Source organism: Saprolegnia parasitica (genome assembly GCF_000151545.1).
Source record: "Saprolegnia parasitica CBS 223.65 unplaced genomic scaffold supercont2.1, whole genome shotgun sequence".
NCBI classification, from domain to species: Eukaryota; Oomycota; class Saprolegniomycetes; order Saprolegniales; family Saprolegniaceae; genus Saprolegnia; species Saprolegnia parasitica.
The window spans coordinates 1,092,634-1,113,934 of NW_012156395.1; the positions used below are offsets into that span (position 1 = coordinate 1,092,634).

The following is a 21,301-nucleotide window of genomic DNA, read 5'->3' on the forward strand; positions in this document are numbered from 1 at the left end:
CTTTCGCCCGTCTTGGGACCAGTGCAATGGAAAATGAGCCGACAGGTGCTCCTCCTCGTGTGGCAACAGAGTGGCCTTCATGGCGTAGTACGAGCCTTTGGGTTTGCCAGAATGCTTGGCATATTATACGCGAGGTTGCCCGCACACAAATCCGCAGGCCGCTGTAATTGTGTAACTGCATGTCGCGAGTTTTTCGAAGGCGCCACCAACGCGAATGCCAAGCGCTGGAAGCTCGCCACAATAAAACGGCGTCGCTGTGGTAGTAGCCTTTTATTAGAAAATGCAATCTCGTCGATCAACGCATCGCTTGCCTCGGCGACGGAAGCAAGGGACCGCCCACAGTGGCTTGAGGCACTGGCCATGGAATGCACTTCGCAGCAGTCCAGATACAAGTGTACTACGCCTCATCTAGCGCGACATGGCACCTTGTATAGCGCGGCTTCTACGACATAGAACTACTCCAAGAGCGTCCTGCCAGCCTAAAAAGACGCATTCCGTCGCGCCACTGACGACGGGCCGATATCGAACGCAGCAGCTTCGACCCACAACCTTTCCCATCGACGACACCAAGAAGATCGCTTCCACGGACCTTGGATCCCATTGGCCCAACGACAACCTTTTGCGACATGTGGTAATGGTCCAAAACAGGATCTTTGGCATGGATTTTGTCGAGTTTACACTTCCGAGACGCAGATCTTAGTGCTTTGGCCTGTGCTTGGCACTCAAGGTGCACGCTTCGAGACGCACTTGTTTGGTATCCGGCGACGCTTGGAGCTCGACGCAGTGGCCGAGCACCGCGCTGGTATGCGGCGGAAGCTGGCGCGCCTTGGGCAAACTCGTTGCTTTTCGCAGCGCGAGGCCCGGCACGCTCGGATCGACGCCCATGTCGACGGCGCCAAAGAGCGGGTCGAGCAGCAAGAACGGGTATTTTTGAGCCTCGGCCGCCTTGGGTCGACTAAAGCGGTATGGCTCGTTGCTCTTCTTCACCAGCGGCTTGTCATCTCGTACGGTCGGCTTGTCGGGCGTCGGACACGGCCCCGGTGGTCGCGTGTGCCGCAGATCACTGCTTGGCACGAGGCTGGGCACCATGTTACTTGCTTGCTGCGGCGAGTTGGGGCGGCTCGAGTTGTTTCTCACAATCTCGAGCGGTGGTCGACTAGCATGGCTGATATCGAGAAGGGCTGGAAGACTCACGGTGCGCGCCTCTGAACTCATGGAGTGCTCTTGCGGCTTGCCCGGGGATCTAGCACGCCATAGTTGGTGATAGGACTACTCAAATCAGCACGTACCGTCGCGGCGGACTCTCTTGGCCGAGAGACTGCTTCAAGCGCTGCTCATCTACACGATATCGCGATCGTACGCGCTCTGGAGATAGCACTTGGATCACATACACGCTTGGGTTTTCTTGACGTAGTCCCCCATGTGCCGCAGCGTTTCGCGCGCCATTTCGCCGAGGGACTTGGCGCCGCGGAAGCTGATTTTCGCTTTCTGCATCTCCAAATGGAACGAACACCCGATGCGGAGCAGGTCGTCTTGGACGTTTGCGTTCGAAAGCGCTGCTTGGATCGTGTCGGACGGGTACAGCGCGAGGCCGAGAACGATCTGCAGCGCGCTCTCGAGCGCATGCAGTGAACACGACGCGTCGTGGTCGCGGTACGCCTGCAGCAACGCCGCGCAGTGCTTGAGCACGCCCACGGACAGGAGCGGCGGAATGCAGCGCATGTGATCGAGCGCCAACGCGCCCAGTGCGCCCAGCGCTTGCTCGTGCCTACGCTACCATGGTCAACAAGAACTTCGAAAGACTCGTACATGGCGGCGGGTGGCACAAAGCACGGCGTGGACTCGAGCATCTCGACAGCGACCGAGTGCACGTGGTGGCGCAAGAAGAGCTCGTTGGCGTTGCCGAGACCGATCGTGTTGGTGTGCGCCATGGCGTGCACGAGCCGCATTAGCTCAGTGCGGCACCACTCGTCTTGCTTGGCCGACGCGCACCGTAAGTGCAGGCGCTTCAAGATGCGCGGCAGCATGTTGAGCTTGGCGACCGCGGCGCGGCCATCGGGCACGCGGCAGAGTGTCGCGACAAGCGTGTAAAACGTCGACGGCAGCGCGAGCAGCCTAGTACGCACGTCGTGTTTTGTGTTTTGTGTTTTTGTTTTAGCCAACATATATGCATCATACGTACTTGTCGTCGTGGACGCTGGTCGCCGTGAGGTTGGTGTGGCGCACGCCGGATGCGTCGGTGAGACTGCTCGGCACGTTGGGCACAAGCATCGCGACCACGTCCATGCAGCGGTAGCTCAGCAGCTGCGATGCCGACGCGTTGGTGCACGCGAGCTGCGAGAGAGTCTTGCAGCACCACTTGATCACGCGCGGTAAGGGCTCGTCCGACGCAATCGCGCGCAGCACGGCCGTTGCCGCCCTACACGTGTCGTCGTCGCGTTGATATCATCGAAAAGGAGAGCGTCTACATGTCGATGAGGCGTGTGCAGAGCGATTGGAGCGTTGCGAGCGTCACTGTCACGTCGCGCGGCGGCGATCCGACAACGACAGTCGTCGTCTCGTGGTTGCCATGCTCTGGCAGCGGCGACGGACACATGAGCCCGAGGAGCTGCAACGCACTCTTGACGGCGTCCGTGTCGGCAGCCACCCAGTCCGACACAAGGCTAGACATACACTCGTCAAGGACAGGTCGATCGCGATCGCGAGCGTACTTGGGCGGTCGAACGTATGCAACGACATCTTCGACTGCATGAAGCTTCAAGAGCGTCTGCGAAATGGTCACCTGCGCCGCCACGAGGAGGCTCGGCGCCAAATCCGGCTGCATTTGCACCCGCAAGCAGCGGACGAGCGTGCGCATGGCGGCCGCCGAGCTCCGCAGATGCAAGTGCATCTCGTGGCGCGAAAGCCCGTGGCCGTCGACCTCGTCCATGCGGTTGGTCTGGAGCACGAGCGCCACATGGCGCAAGACGTCGTCTCGGAACGCGACCCGCGCCGCGATCGCTTTGACCCGCGTCAAGCTCGCCAGAATGATCGTGCTCGCGTGCCTACGCATCGTACGTAGTATATTGGACCAACATCGTCCAATATGAAGAAAGCACCGCTGGTAGCGCGTCTGCGCTTGGTGCGTGTGGGTTTGGAGCGGCTGCACGAGCACGTCGAGAAGAAACTCGAGCGCGTTATTGCGCACGAGGTAGACGCCGACGCGCCCGTCGTCCTCGCACGCGAGCAAGAGAAAGTCAAATGCAAAGTTGAGCAGCGTAGGCGGTGCCAGCTCCAGCACCATTTCGAGGCTGTCGGCCGACGGACCAAAGCTCAGCGGCGACGGCGACGCGAGGCTCGTCATCACGAGGAGCCCTAGCACGAAGCGGTAGCCTACGCGGTAGTGGGGTCATTCCGTTCAAACACACAAGTTATATTGACGTTGCGTACTGTTGCCGGGGCGGCGAAAGCCCGGCGCGCACAGAGGCGCCACCAAGAGCACAAGCCCTGCCGTTGTGAGCGCGTCCCGGCCTTCGTCGCCCGCACTAAGCGCGAAAAGCAGCTGGAGCGAGGCCAGGCCCACGGCGAGGTCGTCGCTTGGGAGGCAGCGCACGATGGCCTCGAGGGCCCGGCCCCGTTGCGCGTCACGACGTCGACGAGCGCCAAGTACCCGATGCTCGGATGCGCCATCTTGTGCAACACCTACTGCACGTCAGGTTTTGCTTGGCGCTCGTTTGTCTTACCTGGAGGGCTGCGAGTGACATTTTCGGGTGCCCAAGAAGCCGCAAGAGGCTCTGGAACGTTCGTACGGCGACCACGCGCTCGGCAATGATGGCGGGGAGCGTGCGGTTGAGAAACGCTGCGTCGTCGTCGTCGACGGAGGAGCTGCTAGAGTTGGTGGTCGGCGAGGAGGAGGAGGAGGCAGCGTTTGTCGAGGGAGGGAGACCCGGTCGGCGCGTGGACCGGAGCCTCTTCTTTTCAACGTCGTGGTGCGGTCGGTGCAGCCGCAGCACCATGGCACTCATGCTCTTGCACGCGGCGTCGAGAAAGGCCAGGGAGGCTATCGTGGTGGCGTCGGACTCTACTATGCACAAGACCTTACAACCACGAATAACTTCATGGTCGCATCGAAACGTACGGTCGCTGGCGACCAAGTTGTCGGCAAGGTGCAAGACAATATTGGAGAGAAGGACGTCGCCAATGTAGTTCTTGTCGCATGCGAGGATCGTAAAGAGATGCAGAGCCATGAGCTCGAGCTCGCCGCGTTGCCGGACGCACTGGATGAGCCAGACGAGCGCGCCGGTGTGGAGCAGCTTGCGGACGTCGTGGCGCCCTGCGTCGTTTCGGTGCTCAAACTCGTACTTTAAAAGCGTGTGGACGATGCGCATGTAGGCGTGCTGGGCCCGCGGTGGCAGCGGCCGCCCGTGGTGCGCATCGCGAATCTCCTTTTGCTGCCGCTGGAGGTCGAACGTCTTGGCCAAGTTGACGGCGCGGGCGCGCAGCCGCGCGTCCACTGAAATGTCGCGTCGGCGGAGGCTTCGCTCAAAGACGAGACGTCGGCGAGCGTGCTGCAAGACGCGCGCCGCGCAGTCCATGCGGCGCAAGACGCACTGCAGCGCGCGGAGCACCTACGATTCCATATATGGTATCAACGCGGCGTTTTGGTATGGACGCCGCACCGCGTTTTCGTTGGCGAGCTCGATCGGGTACGCATCGGCAAAGGTCGCGACGAGCTCGGCCATGTTGAAGACATGGTCCGCATGGGTCGTCGCCGAAAGCTTCGCAAACGCCTTGCTCGTGAGCATCGGCAAGTTGTTGTCATTGTATGCGTGCGCCTCTACCAAGGTGGTGAGGATGCTGAGCGACTCGCATGCGGCTACCAGGGTGCAGCTTGTTGAGATGCACGAGCATGCGCAGCGCGAGGTCGCGCCGCATTTGGTCGATACCGCGCTCGACTTCAATGTACAGCGTCTGGATGGCTTCGTTGATCTTGACTTTGTTCCAGAACCGCGTGTCCCACTCCTCGGCCATGAGAATTTGATCCTACACCATGCTACTATGCGTCGCAAGCGGCGGCGACGACGTACGAGCTCGGTTTTGTGCAGCGTGCCATCGTGCTCGAGCGGCGGCGGCTCGAACGAGTGCTCGATGCGCTTCTTCTTGTGCCGCGTCGCGCTCTTGGTGGCCGTCAGCTGGCGGCTTTGGCTCTCGAGGTGGAGCGTACTCGCGCCAATCTCGCGCAAATGGTCGACGTCGACGCCGTGCATGGGCGCGTGGTGGGCGCGGTGGAGCTCGGCCGCGTCCTGCGCCACTTTGACCGTCCGCGCGGCTGGCGTCGGCCCGACCGCGAGCTCCCACGGCTCGGCCATGGCCTGTCTACAAAAGGGCGGTTTTACACCAATGGCAAAGTAACGACTCGACGACTCGGACGCAGATGAGCTCGGGCTTGTACGAGCGGCAGATGAAGTGGAAGCGCCATGGCGAGAAGAAGGTACACCTGAGGCGTCCTGGCCGCTTGCTGACGGCGTGTAGCTGGCGCTGGAGGCGCGGCGGCTCGACGACGACCGTCATGGCCCTTGCACGTTCACGCCCAAGGTGCATTTACCGTCCGCACGATATGGCATAATCTCACGCAGCGCAGACGAACCGCGAGTCGCGGGGGCGAATACCCGACGCGAGCAAGCTCACGCACCGCGCCGAAGTCCACGCGATGCAGACGCACGTAGCGCGGCAGCACAAGGCGCGGCAAGTGCAGGACGAAGCGTCCAAGCGGTACACGTCCATCGATCGCAACTACTGCATTGAGGCTTGTAGCGCCTTCTTTCTCTCGACCAACAAGAACTTTGAGCTCACGACGACGTGCAAGCCATTTCCGCTGAGCAAGACGAACCGCGTGTCCCGGAGCGTACGACCCGCCACACGCTGCATCAGGTCATCCTCCTTCGGTGCGTGTAGCCGACGCGGCAGCGCGCGCAGTCGCTCTCGCCGCGCAAGTCCGAGTCGATGCACTACCACGGCGGGCGCAAGCAGTCGCCGACCCACCGCGGGTCACCATTGTCTCTGTCGCGCGCGTCTTCGTTCGTGCAAGCGTCGTCCAACCACGACCTCGACCGGCAAGTGCAACGCGTGCTCGACCACCGCGGTGCGCCCGACGACAAGGCCTGGGACAAGTAGCCTCCGCCTTGCAATCGATCGCGCAAAACACACGGCGTAGGGAGCGGAGCGTGCTCCTGAGTATTATTGACGCCCAGCGCCACGAGCTCAAGCTGCGCGAGAAGGTGCACAGCGATGCAGCCAAGATCGCCGACAAGTTTGCGACGTCGGTCTTGGCGTTTGAAGAGCGGCTCGTCGCCAGTGCGATTGCCTCTTGTTGTTTGAAGAGAGTACTATCGCATGATGTGTGTAGTTGAAACCAAGCACCGCGCCGAGCTCAGCGAGATGCGACGGACCATGGAGCGGTCGCAGGCGTCTCTGCAACAAATCCTGCATGCGCTCGGTGTGCCATCGTCGAGCGACGAGAAGCCGCCGTCGTCGAAATCGATGAGCAAGCTCGAGAAGGCGTCGACGTGACGTTGAGAGAAACGCAAGATATGCTTAAGTACATGCAGCATGACAACGTCGTTGTTCGGGGACACACAGATTACGTGCGGACGGGAATCTGATCGGCGTGGAGACGGTCCTTGACTTGCGAGATCTTGACCTCTTGGCGGTGAAAGATGCCGGCGGCCAAGGCCGCATCGCAGTTGGTCGTGCGGAAAACATCGGTGAAGTGCGACGGCTTGCCCGCGCCGCTCGACGCAACGACCGGAATCGTCACCGACTGCTTGACGAGCTTGACCAAGTCGAGGTCGTAGCCTGCGTTCTGGCCGTCCATGTCGACGCAGTTGAGGAGGATCTCGCCCGCGCCAAGGGCTTCGCACGCCTACGCCCCGCGGTCATCTCTGGCAACTATCGACACATCAACATATCAATTTCGCACCTGCGTGAGCTCGACGACGTCCATGTCCCGGCCTTCGCGCCCGCCCTTGACCATGACCTGGTACCAGCAGTGCGTCTCGCCGTTTGGCCCGAGCTGGTGCTGCAGCGCAAGAACGTGGTGGCGCGTGTCTGCTTGCGACGGAACATAGACGCGGCGCGGGTCGACCGAAATGACAACCGCTTGGCGGCCATAGACGGTCGAGATTTGCTCGATCGACGTCGACTTGGAGAGCACCTTGTTGGCCGCGTAGTACCCCTCGGCCGCGTCGACGGCGTCACTGCCGATCGACACCTTGTCGGCGCCCGCGCGAAAGTAGCGCGCGGCCACGTCCAGCGCCGACCACGTGCGCCCGCTGTCGTCCGTGTAGCCTCGGATGCCGCCGCCGACCGTGAGCGGAACAAACACCTACCCCGCCTCATCTTAGTCTCCAAGAAACGCGAGCAAGAAGAAGAAGCGCACCTCTTTTGAAGACGCTTCGAGCACCGCGAGCATCGGCGTGTCGCCGAGTGGCTGCTCGCGGAAGCTCGTAATGTTGAGAAAGGCCACTTCGTCGGCGCCCTACCAGCCACGGGTTGGCCATGCTTCCAGTGCAAACGTGTCGTACTTCGTTGTAGTAGCGTGTGCAGAGCTCGACGGGCTTGCCCATGTTGCGCACGTTCCCGCCGTCGCTGGCTTCGCGGACGTCGTACTGGTCGCCCTTGGTCACGACGAGGTCGCCGTGGTCGTTGGAGCGCACGTCGAGGCAGCTACGCGTAGTACATTCGTGAGATCCCCATATATGGCCCGTTCGACCGAGAGAGATGCATACGCAATGACTCGCTTGCACAGCGTAGTCGGCGGCGCCGGCGCCCGAACGGTCGAAGCGGCAAGATCGGGGCGACCGAGGCGTCGCCTTCGAGGAAGCCTCGAAGCATCTGGAGGCCGACCGCGCCACTTTTCTCGGGGTGAAACTGCGTGGCCATGACATTGCCGTGCTGGATCGCGCTGATGAACTCGACGTCGCCGTAGTTGGTGGTCGTGAGGACCCAGTCGCGGTTCGCGTCCGTTGGTGTCGCACGGAACGAGTGCACAAAGTAGACATTGGCGTCGTTGGCGAGCTGCGAAAAGAGCGGCGACGCTTTCCGCGCGTTCACGCCGTTCCAGCCAATGTGCGGCACGGCGAGCGCGTTCGTCGGGAACTTGGTGACGATGCCGGGCACGACACCGAGGCCGTTGACGCCCGGGCACTCTTCGCTGCCTTCAAAGAGCGTTTGCATGCCGAGGCAGATGCCAAGGAAGCGCTTGTTGGCGCAAATGTACGCGCGCAGGGCGTCCACGTACGCATTGGCATTGAGAAAGTGCATGGCTTGCTGGAAGTTGCCGACGCCAGGAAACAGGAGCACATTGGCCGCGGCAATGTCCTCGACGCACGTGACAAAGGTGGCCTCGTAGCCAAGTGCGTGGAGCGCGTTCGTGAGGCTGCGCACGTTGCCAGCGCCGTAGTCGAGGACGGTCACCGTCTTGGTCGTCGTCGTCTGGGCGGTCATTGCGATTCTGGTGGCTGGCCAACGCGGTCGCTCGCTCCTCGCCGTCGAAACTGATCTTCGGCCAGCGTCCGGTGTACGCAATCAAAGTTGAATTAAAATTCTCCTGGCTCAAATGGGTTGCGGATCGTATTTTAATACAATGTGGATCGCGCGTCATCGGCATACCCATCGCAAGGTAAGGTGCATATTTTTATTCCAACCGCATTGCTTTTAATACAAAAAAGAGCAGGATGAGAATAAAATAATAAAATGCACCGCCACAAGCATTTTCAGATGGTACGGATACGTGGGTGGGATATCCGTACTGACGTGGCATCGCCGCACGTGCGCGATCTTGCAGGGGTGTTGAAGTTGGCGCGCCGCGAATGGGAGCGACTGTGCACAGCGCCGTCGAGAGATCGCGCTAGCACAATGGACAGTAGTGGCAAGAACCGGGACTAGCACGCCCAACGGACGCGTTCTAAATTAGATTGCGTGGCCACGCAATATGGCGGGTGTGCATCCGTTTAGAATAGCAAGGGCAGCGAGCGACATAACGGCCATTGTATTTCCATCAGTGTGACGAGCATGTGCGACAAGTCCAAGGCGGACGTGGTGCCAATCGGGCCCCTCGCGCTGACGAATATCGGTCCGAGCTCGGCGGCTCGCAAATCTACGACCAGCTCGGGCAAGTTTGCGACGTTTTCCAAACTCGTGGTGCCTGAGCGCGCGCCTTTTCGTCACGGTCTCGTGCTCGCCTTGCTCTGCACGGGCTTTGCGACGATCGTGGCCATTACGACGTACTACCTCAACCAGATTGCGAACACGCCGATCTTTTTTGGTACCATCCTCGACACGTTCAGCAGCAACCCGAAAGAAGTTCCTATTGGTGCGCTCCTGCAAGGCTCGGGCGTCCTCGCTGCCGTGAGCTCTGGCAACGCCAATCCGCCGTCGCTCATCGACTTGTACACGACGAGCTGCGCCGATGCCGCGTGCGCCGCATCGTTTGCGCCGACGGCACTTGCGGCGTGGACGATCCTCGGCAACGCCTTCGCGCTCATCCCCAACTTTGATCAACCGGCGTTCCAGGATCCAAACCAAGTGATCAAATTCTCACATATCAACAACCTCGCGGGCAAGAACACGCCATTGGCGCAGTTTTACATTGACGGCATGCCGATCGCGATTACGTGCATGATTCGTCGCGCCAACTTCTACCTCACGCAGCAAGCCGCGTCGACGGCGGTCAACGACGCGCTCGCGTTCTGTTCGCAGCGCACGTATGACGCCAATTGGGGCTGCGAAAACGAAGTCGGCCCGACTGTCAACACGTACGTTCTCCAAATGAACAAGGGCACCGCGAGCTTCGTTGGCGTCGTCAAGCGAAACCAAGTGTACATGAACGCGGGTCGTCAAGCCGAACTCTCTGGCGGTCTCTCTGGCGGCGTCTTTCTCCAGTCGGTGCCAGGCGTCGACGAGTACCAACGCGGCGTGGTGCAGGCAAGTGCGCCGTGGGATGTGCTCGCCGTGACCAGCTGTGCGACGCTCAACCCGAGCACCAACTCGGGCTGGCTCGTGCAGATGCAGGGCGTCGTGACGATGACGTGGAAGTGCGACTCGCTCATGCTGACCAACTCGATCGTGCTCTGGGTCATGACGCTGTATCTGGTCTTGCTGCAGACCATTTTCCTGCGCCGCAGTGTCATTTGCGTCATGCCTGTCTACATGTCGAAAAATGTGGTCGGCGCCGCGATTCTGTTTGTGGCGTTCTGGGGCAACGAGAATCTCCAAGCGCTCTCGACGTTCTTGCGGCAAAATCCCGTCGTCGGCTTCAACACGACGTTCTACGCGCTCTGCGGCGCGGCGCAAATCGCGTCGATCGTCGGCATTATGACAGGGACCGCGATCCAGATCTGGTTCAACCCGCTCATTGTGACCCAGACATGGCTCCTCCTCGCGTTCAGTCTCGTCAACTGGGTCGTTGTCTTTGTCTTGGAAGGCTTTGTGTTTCCGTACGCGAGCGAGAACACGCCGACCACTTGCGCGCTCACGTCGTCCACCAATTGCTACAACTTTAGCGCGATTTCCAACACGTACTTTGTCTCGGCGATCGTGTGCGGGTTTATCGTGCTGCTGGCGATCCTCACGATCTACTACGACGCGTACCGCCGACCGGACCCGATCGTAATTGCGGCCGAGAACAGCATGCTCCAGTACCTCACGGTCTCGGACTTTTCAACGATTGCGACGACGACGCGCGGGTGCTCGCTCGTCGACAGCAAGACCGGCGCGACGCTTATCGACGAAGGCGTCTTGCTCATCAAGAACATGCTCCACGTCTCGAATTCGAACCTCACGCGTCTCTCCAACGTGCAGTACGAGGTCATCTTTCGGTTCATTCCGACGCGGCTATTGAAGCGCCTCTTCAGCGAGACCGTCGGGTCCATCCTTATCTACAACGTCGTCGACGGCAAAATCACAGGCGAATTTACGCACAAGTTTCTCCATGAAATGGAAATCGGCGCCATGGACAAGGTCACGGGGTACATTTCGTAATTCAACTACCTCTCTTTCAATAACGATTTCATCGATACATGAAGTATGCATGTTTACTGCCGCCACGACGCGTGAGCTAGAGTAACATCTCGGGTTTCAACTGGAGGACCCATCCGTAGTGGCCAGCCTCCGAAGGGGTTGCCCCCACGCGTGGCGTTGACACACTCCTAGGTACTTTGTTGTTGGCAGCGGAAAGCAGTAATACAACATCAATTCAAATGAATTCATGTTTCTTGGCGGTAGCCAGCACCTTTAATCAAAGCCGACAACGACCTGAAAGTCGTCCCCAACAGGCTCTCTAGCCCTGTATCAATGAGCGTGCACTTCACCACAGTACGCTAACTCGCATCCAAATCGCAAGAAATGAGCTCGGCGTGAAACGGCGAGTCATTTTGCTGGGATAAATTTGAATGCCCAGCCAAATGGGTCAGCAGCGCAAGCCGCCGTGGCGAGAGACGCTGAGCTGCAAGGTAGTAACACAACCACCTCCTCGACTTCGCCTCATTTGCGCATGCATATAGACGACCAAAGCCAAGGCGGTATTGCGCAGCGGAAACGACGACGAGGCCAACCCGTACCACGCCGTGTACAGTGTCGAATTTGCTGCAGTGGTGGACGCCTCATGTGAGATCTTAGGCTCTCGATTTTGCCCACCGACCTGTACGAAGAGAAGCGGGCGTTTGCCGCCAAAACGTGCCGGGGAAAGCTCCCGCTCAAGCCAGACAAGGGCCGCGAGCCATACGGCGTCCAAATCGACAACAACATTCCATTGGGCATCTACGACACGGACCGTGGGCGTCACCAGGTATCCAGATACGACTGTATTGGATAGTACTTGCAACAATCCAATACGTGTGTATCCAAGGGCATTGCAAAAGCAGTGGCGTCGTCGCAGCAGACGTACGCCCCGGCGTTCAAGTAAATCCATCGAGCGCGATCCGTCGGCGCTTATTGATGCGCGTAGATCCCGTCGCGGCCGGTTCCTCGGCGTGCCCAACTACAAGCTCTCGACGCATGCCATCAACGCCAAGGAGCCTTACGCGTAGCCGATCAACTCATCGCCAACTCGGCATGGAGTGTATACGTGTAGGAACCCGGAGCAGATGGGACCGGGCACCTACAAGCTGCGTCCGACGACGCTCGTCGTACGCGCTCGCTGAGCCTCCATTGTGAACGCTTATATTTTTGCCGTAGATCAAGCATTTGCACGAGCCCGGGTACACGTTTACGAGCCAAGTTGATCGCTTCGAGTCGCCCCAGCGAGTAAATGCTAATCGATCTGCAACCACTCTATCAGCAAAATTTAGCCGTATGCCGAGTCGGCGACGACCAACGCACTGCCATCGACACTTGGGAAGGCGCCGGTGAGCACAGTGGCCGTGTCCATGACCCCGCGCTTCACGTCCGACTCGACCTTTCCCGGTACGAACGCATCAGCGGTCTCTGTACGTACATATACATATATGCCTGTTTTGCTCAGAGAACTATGCATCGTCCAAGCACCAGCGCATTTTCTACCCGCCCGATATTGTCTACGACAAGCCGCTCATTAAAGTACACTTCATATGCCATCCGATAGTGGATGATTCCAATATCTCTACAATAGGGCACGATCCAGGATCGTGTGGCCACGACGCACGTCAAGTACTCGGCCATGACGTCGCAGGCCGGGCGGCTTGTCTCGGTATTTGACTTTTTTGATATTTTCAGCATTTTCGCGCCATTTTGCATGCTTCACATTGCCTTTGGTAGACGGCGTCCATGGTCCACAATGCCGTAGGCGTGCCACGCTTGCAGGCGTCGACCAGCGATGCGCTCGGGCCGGGTGCGTACGCGACGCCATCGACCTTTGCCAAGCCAGAGACGAGCAGCGGTGCCCTGCCGCAAGTCTCGGAGGTATCTATCTATCTGGCCTTTCCGGTCGCCTGCCCATGGGCGATGCTGTAGCACTCCAAGGACCGGTTCGGCATGAAGGCGACCAAGCATGCGCAGTGCATCGAGACGCGCTTCCGGAGGTTCTGCGTCTCGTAGCTCGTGGTCCACCGCTCTCTGCCGCCATCTTGCTCTTCCGCGCGACTTCGCGAAATCGCCCAAGTCGAAGCATATCCAAAACCAATTCCATGGCATTTTATTCTTTCGTCCATTTATATTTCGTGATTGTATCCAGAATTAAAAGAGCAGAATAAAATGGTCGAGCACGGGCCATTTGGAAGATTGCGTCGAGGCAGCATGGCAGACGAGCTGCGCCGGCTGCAGCCCATGCGCATGGACGAGCTCGAGATGGACCATGTCGATGAAGTGGATGGACTCGACTTTGACTACCTCATGGCGCTCATCTGCAACGCCGTCGGGCCCGGCGAGAAGGACACGCCAAGCCACACGGGTGCATCGCTCGGCCACATTGGTACGCATGGCCCATGACCAAGCCATGAACACGGGTGCATGTACACGTAGATGATGATGACGAAGACGACGATGAGGATCCAGACCACGAGGACGACACGAGCTCGTACGAGGAAGGCGAGCTCGAGACGCCCTCGACGCACGCCCGTGCAGCGACGTACGACGTACCCATGCTAGCAGCCCATGCGTCGCGTGCTACGGACACCGAAGGCAGTCTCCTGCACCGAGATGTCTCCCACTACCTTGCGTCCCGACACCATAGCAAGACGCCAATGGCCCGGCACACGGCCCATTCTGCCTCACTATCGACCTTTGCGGCGACGTCGTCGTCGTACCAACCATCCTTGCCGTTGAGCACACGCCGACGCGTGTACCCAAACTATGAGCGCAGTAGGCTCTTTGGCGAAAAGGCGCTCGAGTTGCGCGACCTCGAGACGATCCTTGACGAGTACGACATGGACGACGCGCCGGGCGACGACTCCGAGAGCCGCTTCTTCTCGTCCGACGACGAGGACGACGACGACGACGACGACAACGATACGAAGGACGCACCGCCGCCATCGATCGACTTTGAGCAAAACTTGCTGTCGCATTTCTCCATGCTCGGGTTCGACCCGGACATTGTCTCGTCCGTGCTCATTGAAGTGGTCGAGAGAGACGCACGGCGCGGTGCCAACGAGATTTGCGAGACGCGCACGTTTACATCGATCGTCCAAGCGCTCGTCGACGACCACGCGAGCGACAACAACAACAGCACAGCACATGAATCGCCAGCACGCAAGGGTCGCCAAGACATTCTCGCGCCCAGCGCTACGTCGTTTCCGTGGCCCGTGTTTGATATGGTACGAGCCACACACACGATAGTAGGAGACGTAGCGAGTCGGTGGCGTAGGCGCAGTATGAGTTTGGGACGGCGCGCCCAGGCACGTGCTTCTCGTCGGTCGTCGTACTCGTCAACGTCCCGCCCGTGAGCGATGCGACGAGCGAGACGCTGCATGCTTGTCTCTTGTCGCAGCTCTTCTGCAAGCTCTCCAACCCGATTCAAGTCGTCCTACCGGTTGTGCCTAGCACAGGGTTGCTCAAAGGGTATGCGCATGTGGAGTGCGATGCGATCTGACACCGCATCGATCGTTGGCTAGGCATGGATTCCTCGAGTTTTCGGACCGGCCGCACGCCACAGCGGTCGCCCGCGCCCTCGACGGGCTCATCTGGAGTCCGTCGTTCCCGGCCTTCCGCGCCATGCTCTTCCGCGAGTACGATGGCAGCCACCGGCTGCTGGAGAGTCACAAAGAGAGCAGCAGCTTCGTGCCACGTGTCGACAACAGCAACAACAACAACAACAACAACAACAATCATTGTGAGGACGAGCTCCGTTTTCACGCTCTGGACCTTGAGAGCGAAGACGATGAGAGCCATTCGGACGTTGTCGACGCGTCGCCGCACCGAATGACGCGCTTGGAGCACCAGCTCGTGCAACGCAACGAACAGCTCGAGTACCTCATGCAGTGCGTCGAGCGCGACCGGGACGCGATCCTTGTACGTCGTCTCGCAGAGGTTGACGCGTTGGGACGACTGACGTCTTGCGACTAGTCGGAGAACGACGAGCTCCGGCGCATGATGGAGGCGTACCGCGAACGCGAACAGCAGCAGGAGCATGCGCTTCTGAGCCTCTCGAGTCTGCGCCAGCGCATCCAGCTCAACGAGCAAAAGTACCGCGAACACATGCGGCGCATGCGTCAGAACGAGCACGTGACCCAAGCGCTCCGCCGCCGCCTCGAAGAACTCTCGGGGTCCCACGATCCGAAGATCGATCGCGCCGTAACGACGTACACGTAGGCACCCGCAGTCGCTCCACGCGCTTGGGATTGCCGAGCTGCGCGAACTCGAAGACACGCTCGACACGGCCTTGTACAAAGTGCGCACCATCAAGGTATGTCCTTCTGTCGTTGGCCGCGACAGGTAGCAGAAAGGGGTGTAGGAGCAAAAGATTCAAGAGCAAAAACAGCAACTGGACAGGCAGGTCGAAGTGCAGCAGGAGCTCAAGCTCTGCGTGATTTGCCTCACGGCGGAGAAGACGATTCTGTGTCTGCCGTGTCGCCACGTGTGCATGTGCCAAGCGTGCTCGGGCCACGCCGAAGTGACGCGGTGCCCCATTTGCCGCCTCGACATCCAAGAGAAGATGCTCATTTACGCCTAATTGCCATCGCGCAACACGTGACGACAGGACGGCGACAGCAGTATGAAGTCTAGCAACAGTACGAGAAAACCTCTTCAAACTTGGTGTCCAAATGCCATGCAAGTCGCTTCCGTCGCCTGAAGGGGAAAAATGATAGATTAACAGCTTGTATGCATGTTTGACGCTAAGAAATCTGATGGCATATCACTCCATCTCTGCAACGCCACACCCTTGGTTGCGTCTCCACAACAACGATTCCGTCACCGCCATGGCGCCGTACAAGGAGGTTTGAACCACGCTGAACAAGGCAATCTTTCATTCTTCTTCCAACGTCCCCACGCCCCCTCTATTGTCAACTATCGCATTGGGTTTGCGTCTCCAAAAGTCAAAACCACTGCTGCATCCCAGACGACGATGCGTACGGTCGGTCGCTTGGAGCAGGCGTACATATGACACTCACCTGCGGTTACACTATTGTTTTTTTTACAATTTTCAGAACTCCTGGCTACCACCGTCGATCAGCTAGCGATCTGTGTAGCCACGCTTAGAGCGGCCGAGACGACGCAGATCCAGCATGGAGTTGACGAGGCAGAGCGTCGCCCGCATGACGGGGCTGCTTGACGGTTGCAGCGCGTATCCTGCATCGGGAAATCGGGAAATGCACGTAATCAAACTACAAAGATTCGATCGATACCTGTGATCCACGCGTGCTTTATTTGATTTTGCGCGACATCAATCAATCAATCAAACGTCTTCCAACAGCGGCACCACGCATGCCATAGAATTCATTGCCTACTCATGGCTTGCGACTCTCATCGCGTTGTCCGTGACCAGGAGTACGATATAGGCTCTACTCGCTTTGCAAGTGGTCTCTTGAAGACGAAGCACAGAGGGTATATATGCAAACACAAGCAACTTGATGTTAGTATAAATAGATACACGACCGGACCCTGAGGTTGTTGATGTTGTGTCGATGCCACCTGCGATCGGTGGCCACAACGGCCAGGTGCTAGTTGTTGTTGTTGTATGTGCCATCGCACGCTGCCATCGGCGTGCGCACATGTACATGCTTCAAAAAACGAAGCGGCTGATCTTCCAGACGCCTTCGTGCTGCCGCTTGGCGGGCTTGACAAAGTTGGAGAGCTTGCGCGCCTGCTTGGTGGCCATATTCGTCGTCGCCGGCGACGGGGTCGATGAGGACGCCGTCGACGTGGTCGACGATGGCGGCGTCACCTTGTTCGTATGGTCGTCGACCGAGCTGCACTCGCTCACGGTGCGCTCGGCCGCGTCGTCGTCGTTGTCCTCGAGGTCGAACGGCGCCGAGTTGCACGTAAAGAAGCGAAAGACGCGCGAGAGCAGCGACTCCTTTGGCTTGGGCACTTGGGCTTCGAGGGCCGCGATGCGAGCGGCCCGCGCGTCCAGCAGCCGCTTGTTCTCGACCACCGCCGCCGCCAACGCTTCGTTTTGCTTCTTGGCGTCGTTGAGCTCCGTCGTGAGCGTCAACACGCGGGCTTCCAGCGCCTCGTTGCGCGCGGTCAGCGACTCGTGGCTGGCTTCGAGGCGCGTCAAGTGCACGCGCTTAAACTGCCGCAAAAACAGCGAACACACCCGCGCTCCTACACACACAAAATACCATGCGATCCGTACCAATCTTTCAAGGCCGTCGAAAGAGTGTACCGAGAATTGCGCGCTTCCAGTGGTCGCGGGCGCGGCGCTGGCGTACGAGCTCTTGGAGCCGCCGCTTGGCGAGCAAGACGCGCATCTGCGTCTGCAGCAGGAGCTGCGCGCGCTTCTTCCGGACGTTTTCGTAGAGCCAGAGGAACCCGCGCTTGACCATGTAGGCGACGCATGCCTTGCGGCACAGTTTCTGAACGTACATGGCGCGCTGGAGCGGCCCAAGCCACGTGAGCAGCCATTTCTGGCCCTTTGGCAGCGCCGGCTTGCTCAAGAGACCGTGCAGGAGCGAGAGCTTCTCGTCCGGGCGGCCTGCAAACGCCTTCATGATCTGCAGCTTGCGGATCCAGCTTTGGAGCTTGATTGCAATCGCTTGCTGGCGGCGAAGGGACGCGAGCTCGAGACGCGCACGGTGCTGGCGCCACGCGCACTGGAGCACGATGGCGCGCCGGCGGAACTTGCACTCGTGGTAAATGCGCTCAAAACGCTTGTAGACGATGGCCTTGGTGACGGCCGAGACCCACCGGCGCTTGATCACGTAGCGGCCGAGCGCCGACGGCAGATTCGGGTCGATCTTGGTCACATTGAGGAGTTGGTCGAGCAAGTCGATCTTGCCGGTGCGGAAAAAGAGCCGCGTGTCGCCGAGCCGGTACGCGTCGGCGGGAAAGCGCAGGGCCGCGCAAATGGCCTGCGTGAAGAGGCGCTCGTTGAGCTTAAAGCGGCTGTAGACGTCGTCGCCGACGAGCGGCGCGTAGATGTCGACGACCTCGGCGTACAAAATGCGCGTCGGGAGGCCGACCCGCAGCACCGAGCAGGCTTGGACCGTCCCCGAGCAGCGGAGCTGGTCGACGACCGAGTTGCGGTCAAAGACACCGACCGCCATCGCCGCGTTGGGTTTGATGCACCGGATAAAGTTGCAGCGCGTGCCCTCGAGCTCGGACGCGAGCCCCTTCATTTGCACCGAGAACATTTGCGAGACCGACCCGCCCTTGAGCTGGCTGGCCACGGGCGTCGTTGTCGGCTGCGAGCTCAGAATCCGCGACCGCGACATGTGGATGAGCTCTTCAAACTGCGCCGAGATGATGTTGTTGTTCTTGTCAATGAACGACTCGATGTGGTACTTGACCGTGCCCGCATAGTGCACAATGCAAAACATCTCGTGCGCTTCCTTGGGGTGCGGCAGCGGAAAACTATCAAAAACATAGTATCAATGTATCAGTCCTATGGGACGAGATGGAATACCATGCGTTGCGCTTGAAGAGCGTGTGGAGACGCTCGTTGAGCTTGCGGTCCGACGGGCCCGGCAGCCGCGAGACCGTATCGATGGTCGCAAACACGCCTAGTATCAAACAACTATCAAGCATCGCTCGCCAATGGCATCCTCGTTCGTACCGCCTTGGCGCGACGCAATCAGCGTCAGGCACTCTTGGTTGTCGACATACGTAATGAGCTCGCTCGTCGAGTTGAGCCGGTCCGCAATCGGTCTACATGGAATGAGACACTACGTATTGTCGTCGTCTGGATTGTCCTACTCGTTGGTCGGCGCGGACGGTGGCAGCGGCTGCCCGGGCAGCGCAACGGAAACGTGAGCTCGACGTTGTTGGGCACGTGGATGTGCTCGGAGAGGTACAGCTCTTGCTCGGCCTGGAAGATGCACGTGTTGAAGATGCTCTGGAGCGTCTCGTTGGCGTAGTTGATCAAAAGCTGCTCGAACGAGTTGCGGTTCATCGGCTCGAAATCTTCAAAGCCAAAGATATCGAGGACGCCAATGTACGGCAGCACGTCGCGGAGCGCTTCGTTGTACTCGAGGGCACACGCACATTGCCGCATGAGCCAAGCGAAGACGAGCTCGTAAATGCTCTTGGCGATCGTATCGCGCGAGTAGGATGCTTGGCGCGCGTCCTTCTTGAGGTAGTAGATCGAGTTCTTCCGGCCGCCCTTGCTGCGCGTAATGCGCTTGTTGAGCATCGCGCTCGAGAGCTCGTCGACGGGGACGCCGAGCAGCTCGGACGCATGGCTCAAGCTTACCAACGACGTCTCGGCCAGCACCGCCGACAAGCCTTCCGACGTTTCTTCCTCGTCAAAGTCCACGTTGCCGAGATGGAGAAGGCCGCCCACGAGCTTGAAGAGGTCCGTTTGCTGCAGATGGTCGATGCCAACCATAAGCAGCGCGTCCGTGAGCTTGGAAAAGTTGGCCGCGTCGTCGAGGAGGTCGCTGCTCGTGCACGCAGACCGGTTGAGGTAGTGGAAGCTCTGGATCGTACGCTCCGGGTCGTCGTTACCGACGTGCAAGAGCGTCTGGAGGTCCGACCGCCCGGACCGCAGGAGCTCGTAAAAAATGTGAAAGTTGCGCTCGCCGTTGGGCGGATGCACGAGCCTGGATTTCTCGAGCAGGTACGTATCGATCGACGCACCCGTGAGTTCGTAATGGCGCGACGAGAACTGGAGGCGCATGTACTTGCCGAAGCGGGACGAGTTGTGGTTGCGATGGGTCTTGGCGTTCCCAAACGACTCGAGGATCGGGATCGTCTCCATGAGACGCTCGCCCAATGTGACCGTGTTGGGCTCCTTGAGCATGCTCGAGACGTCGCGGATCGAGAAGGACGAGAGCACGCGCGACGATGTCGAGCCTTTCGAGATGCTCGGGCGCTTGAGCGGCATCGTCGTCACCTCGGGCTCCGAGTGGTCGTCAAAGCTCTCGGAGCGCGGCGCGACCGCGCGCACGGTGAGGAAGTCGAGGATGATCTTGGACGTCTCGGTCTTGCCCGAGCCCGACTCGCCGCTGATGATGATGCTCTGGTTCTGCATGACGGGCCGCAATGTGCACAGCTGCCGGTACGCGCTCTAGATCGTACGAGGGTCCATATTGCGTGCTCGAGCAACATGCGTCGCGTACCTCGGCGACGTGGTACGGGTGCGGCGGGCACTTGTCGAGCGGCTTGCCGATGAAGAGGTCCTTATCGACGCCTTCGAGGTACCGCAGCGGGTTGATTGCGATGAGCACGTTGGCCATGAACGTATATGGGCGCTGGTTGGAGAGCGCCGAGCGGTCTTGAAGGTTCTTGACCAGCGCCGCTTCGTGCAAATGGTGCAGCGACGTCATGTCGGCGCACGTGCTACGCCATGCATGAGCGTCACGGTGCCACGCTCGGATGTGCGTACCTAAAGAGCGGATTCGCCGGGTACAGCGGGTGCTCGGCGAGGTCGAGCATCTCGTGCGGCTCGCGCAGCATGTCGCCCGAGTCTTCGTCGACGAGGCCGAACTCGGCCATGTTGCTCTCTTCGGCGACGGCGCAGACCTTCCCGAGGGTCCATCCGTTGGAGCCGACCTTCTTCCAGTAGAGGTCGCCGACGCGTGGCTTGGCAGCGCCGGTCTCGGCCATCGCGCTGTGTATGGAGATGTGTAGAAGCGGCCTTCTTGGGACTGAAATACGTTCGGGCGAGCTCAAAATACCTGGTTTTTAATTGTTGGATTGGCGCTGAATACATTGCATACGTCGCATTAAAAGCGCATGTGATCGTACCCCATGTTTTATTTTATGATGCATATTTTGTATGATATAGAATAAAAAAGAGATGTATTTCAATGCAAAACCCACCTGGAAACCAACAGATGCCGGAATAATAATATAACACCGCGCCAGAGTGTCCCGTAGAAACGTCCAGTGAATTGGAAAATTAATTGCCTTTTGATTGAATGTTTGTATGCAAATTCAAAGACAAACCTAAATTGAGATTGAAGTTGCTCTTGGTACTGGGTAAGGGAATTGCGACCACCTTGCCCCAGCGACCGACGACGCGACGAGGTGCACCACCAAGCAGCAGGCCATGATGCAGGACGCTGGAGGTACAATGATCTTGGAGCTCCTTCTTCTGGCGCCTGAAGAAGGAAGCCTCGAACGTACGGACGAGATTGGGCTCGGGCAAGTCGCCAGCTTGCTTGGCCTCTTGATGGGTTGTGGGCCGGATCGTCGTGCCGCAGTGGGATGGGCAATGCATTATTTTATTCATTCGTGGCCTGTCTCTTCG

The 21,301-nt window shown here is 59.2% G+C and overlaps 7 protein-coding genes across 7 annotated transcripts; 4 read left to right on the plus strand and 3 right to left on the minus strand.

Moving 5' to 3' along the window:
- Window positions 1-630: 630 nt before the first annotated feature.
- SPRG_00439 (hypothetical protein) lies at window positions 631-5,369 on the minus strand. Its single transcript, XM_012338538.1, has 15 exons — window positions 5,067-5,369; window positions 4,860-5,022; window positions 4,659-4,816; window positions 4,118-4,607; window positions 3,723-4,060; window positions 3,593-3,681; window positions 3,430-3,524; window positions 3,099-3,372; window positions 2,712-3,044; window positions 2,469-2,663; window positions 2,183-2,419; window positions 1,810-2,115; window positions 1,392-1,768; window positions 1,290-1,338; window positions 631-1,243 (listed from the first exon to the last, which is right to left on the minus strand). Exons 1-15 carry the CDS (start codon window positions 5,346-5,348, stop codon window positions 697-699), a joined length of 3,933 nt encoding a protein of 1,310 aa, XP_012193928.1. The 5' UTR covers window positions 5,349-5,369; the 3' UTR covers window positions 631-696.
- A 20-nt stretch (window positions 5,370-5,389) lies between these two features.
- On the plus strand, window positions 5,390-6,621 carry SPRG_00440 (hypothetical protein). The gene is made up of 7 exons (XM_012338539.1): window positions 5,390-5,470; window positions 5,512-5,574; window positions 5,621-5,751; window positions 5,794-5,884; window positions 5,935-6,149; window positions 6,194-6,333; window positions 6,386-6,621. Exons 1-7 carry the CDS (start codon window positions 5,414-5,416, stop codon window positions 6,547-6,549), a joined length of 861 nt encoding a protein of 286 aa, XP_012193929.1. The 5' UTR covers window positions 5,390-5,413; the 3' UTR covers window positions 6,550-6,621.
- Window positions 6,620-8,484, minus strand: SPRG_00441 (hypothetical protein; the record flags this gene model as incomplete). Its single annotated transcript, XM_012338540.1, has 5 exons — window positions 6,620-6,901; window positions 6,959-7,363; window positions 7,418-7,516; window positions 7,563-7,704; window positions 7,775-8,484. 5 exons carry the CDS (start codon window positions 8,482-8,484, stop codon window positions 6,620-6,622), a joined length of 1,638 nt encoding a protein of 545 aa, XP_012193930.1.
- Window positions 8,485-9,035: 551 nt separating this feature from the next.
- Window positions 9,036-11,083, plus strand: SPRG_00442 (hypothetical protein). The gene has a single exon (XM_012338541.1). The coding sequence runs from the start codon at window positions 9,052-9,054 to the stop codon at window positions 11,017-11,019; it is 1,968 nt and encodes a 655-aa protein (XP_012193931.1). The 5' UTR covers window positions 9,036-9,051; the 3' UTR covers window positions 11,020-11,083.
- A 304-nt stretch (window positions 11,084-11,387) lies between these two features.
- Window positions 11,388-13,224, plus strand: SPRG_18802 (hypothetical protein). The gene is made up of 12 exons (XM_012338631.1): window positions 11,388-11,489; window positions 11,541-11,605; window positions 11,656-11,824; window positions 11,885-11,937; window positions 11,984-12,061; window positions 12,110-12,164; window positions 12,214-12,282; window positions 12,327-12,441; window positions 12,500-12,573; window positions 12,626-12,703; window positions 12,772-12,915; window positions 12,967-13,224. Exons 1-12 carry the CDS (start codon window positions 11,430-11,432, stop codon window positions 13,048-13,050), a joined length of 1,044 nt encoding a protein of 347 aa, XP_012194021.1. The 5' UTR covers window positions 11,388-11,429; the 3' UTR covers window positions 13,051-13,224.
- SPRG_18803 (hypothetical protein) lies at window positions 13,221-15,824 on the plus strand. Its single transcript, XM_012338632.1, has 7 exons — window positions 13,221-13,423; window positions 13,474-14,264; window positions 14,315-14,508; window positions 14,562-14,958; window positions 15,013-15,212; window positions 15,259-15,352; window positions 15,401-15,824. Exons 1-7 carry the CDS (start codon window positions 13,249-13,251, stop codon window positions 15,617-15,619), a joined length of 2,070 nt encoding a protein of 689 aa, XP_012194022.1. The 5' UTR covers window positions 13,221-13,248; the 3' UTR covers window positions 15,620-15,824.
- An 845-nt stretch (window positions 15,825-16,669) lies between these two features.
- Window positions 16,670-20,655, minus strand: SPRG_00446 (hypothetical protein; the record flags this gene model as incomplete). Its single annotated transcript, XM_012338542.1, has 7 exons — window positions 16,670-17,214; window positions 17,276-18,462; window positions 18,515-18,611; window positions 18,665-18,756; window positions 18,852-20,116; window positions 20,169-20,388; window positions 20,435-20,655. 7 exons carry the CDS (start codon window positions 20,653-20,655, stop codon window positions 16,670-16,672), a joined length of 3,627 nt encoding a protein of 1,208 aa, XP_012193932.1.
- Window positions 20,656-21,301: the final 646 nt, after the last annotated feature.

Coding starts and splice junctions, on each gene's coding strand:
- SPRG_18803 (XM_012338632.1), top strand. CDS start 13,249: ATGGCAGACGAGCTGCGCCGGCTGCAGCCCATGCGCATGGACGAGCTC. Junction 14,265..14,314: donor CGTGGCCCGTGTTTGATATG/GTACGAGCCACA, acceptor TCGGTGGCGTAG/GCGCAGTATGAGTTTGGGAC. Junction 15,213..15,258: donor CGCCTCGAAGAACTCTCGGG/GTCCCACGATCC, acceptor ACGTACACGTAG/GCACCCGCAGTCGCTCCACG.
- SPRG_00442 (XM_012338541.1), top strand. CDS start 9,052: ATGTGCGACAAGTCCAAGGCGGACGTGGTGCCAATCGGGCCCCTCGCG.
- SPRG_00439 (XM_012338538.1), bottom strand. CDS start 5,348: ATGGCCGAGCCGTGGGAGCTCGCGGTCGGGCCGACGCCAGCCGCGCGG. Junction 2,664..2,711: donor GCATACGTTCGACCGCCCAA/GTACGCTCGCGA, acceptor GTGTATGTCTAG/CCTTGTGTCGGACTGGGTGG. Junction 2,420..2,468: donor TGCACACGCCTCATCGACAT/GTAGACGCTCTC, acceptor CGACACGTGTAG/GGCGGCAACGGCCGTGCTGC.
- SPRG_18802 (XM_012338631.1), top strand. CDS start 11,430: ATGCCCAGCCAAATGGGTCAGCAGCGCAAGCCGCCGTGGCGAGAGACG. Junction 11,606..11,655: donor GCCAACCCGTACCACGCCGT/GTACAGTGTCGA, acceptor GTGAGATCTTAG/GCTCTCGATTTTGCCCACCG. Junction 12,165..12,213: donor TGCGTCCGACGACGCTCGTC/GTACGCGCTCGC, acceptor TTTTTGCCGTAG/ATCAAGCATTTGCACGAGCC.
- SPRG_00440 (XM_012338539.1), top strand. CDS start 5,414: ATGAGCTCGGGCTTGTACGAGCGGCAGATGAAGTGGAAGCGCCATGGC. Junction 5,575..5,620: donor CTTGCACGTTCACGCCCAAG/GTGCATTTACCG, acceptor CACGCAGCGCAG/ACGAACCGCGAGTCGCGGGG. Junction 5,752..5,793: donor CAGGACGAAGCGTCCAAGCG/GTACACGTCCAT, acceptor TGAGGCTTGTAG/CGCCTTCTTTCTCTCGACCA.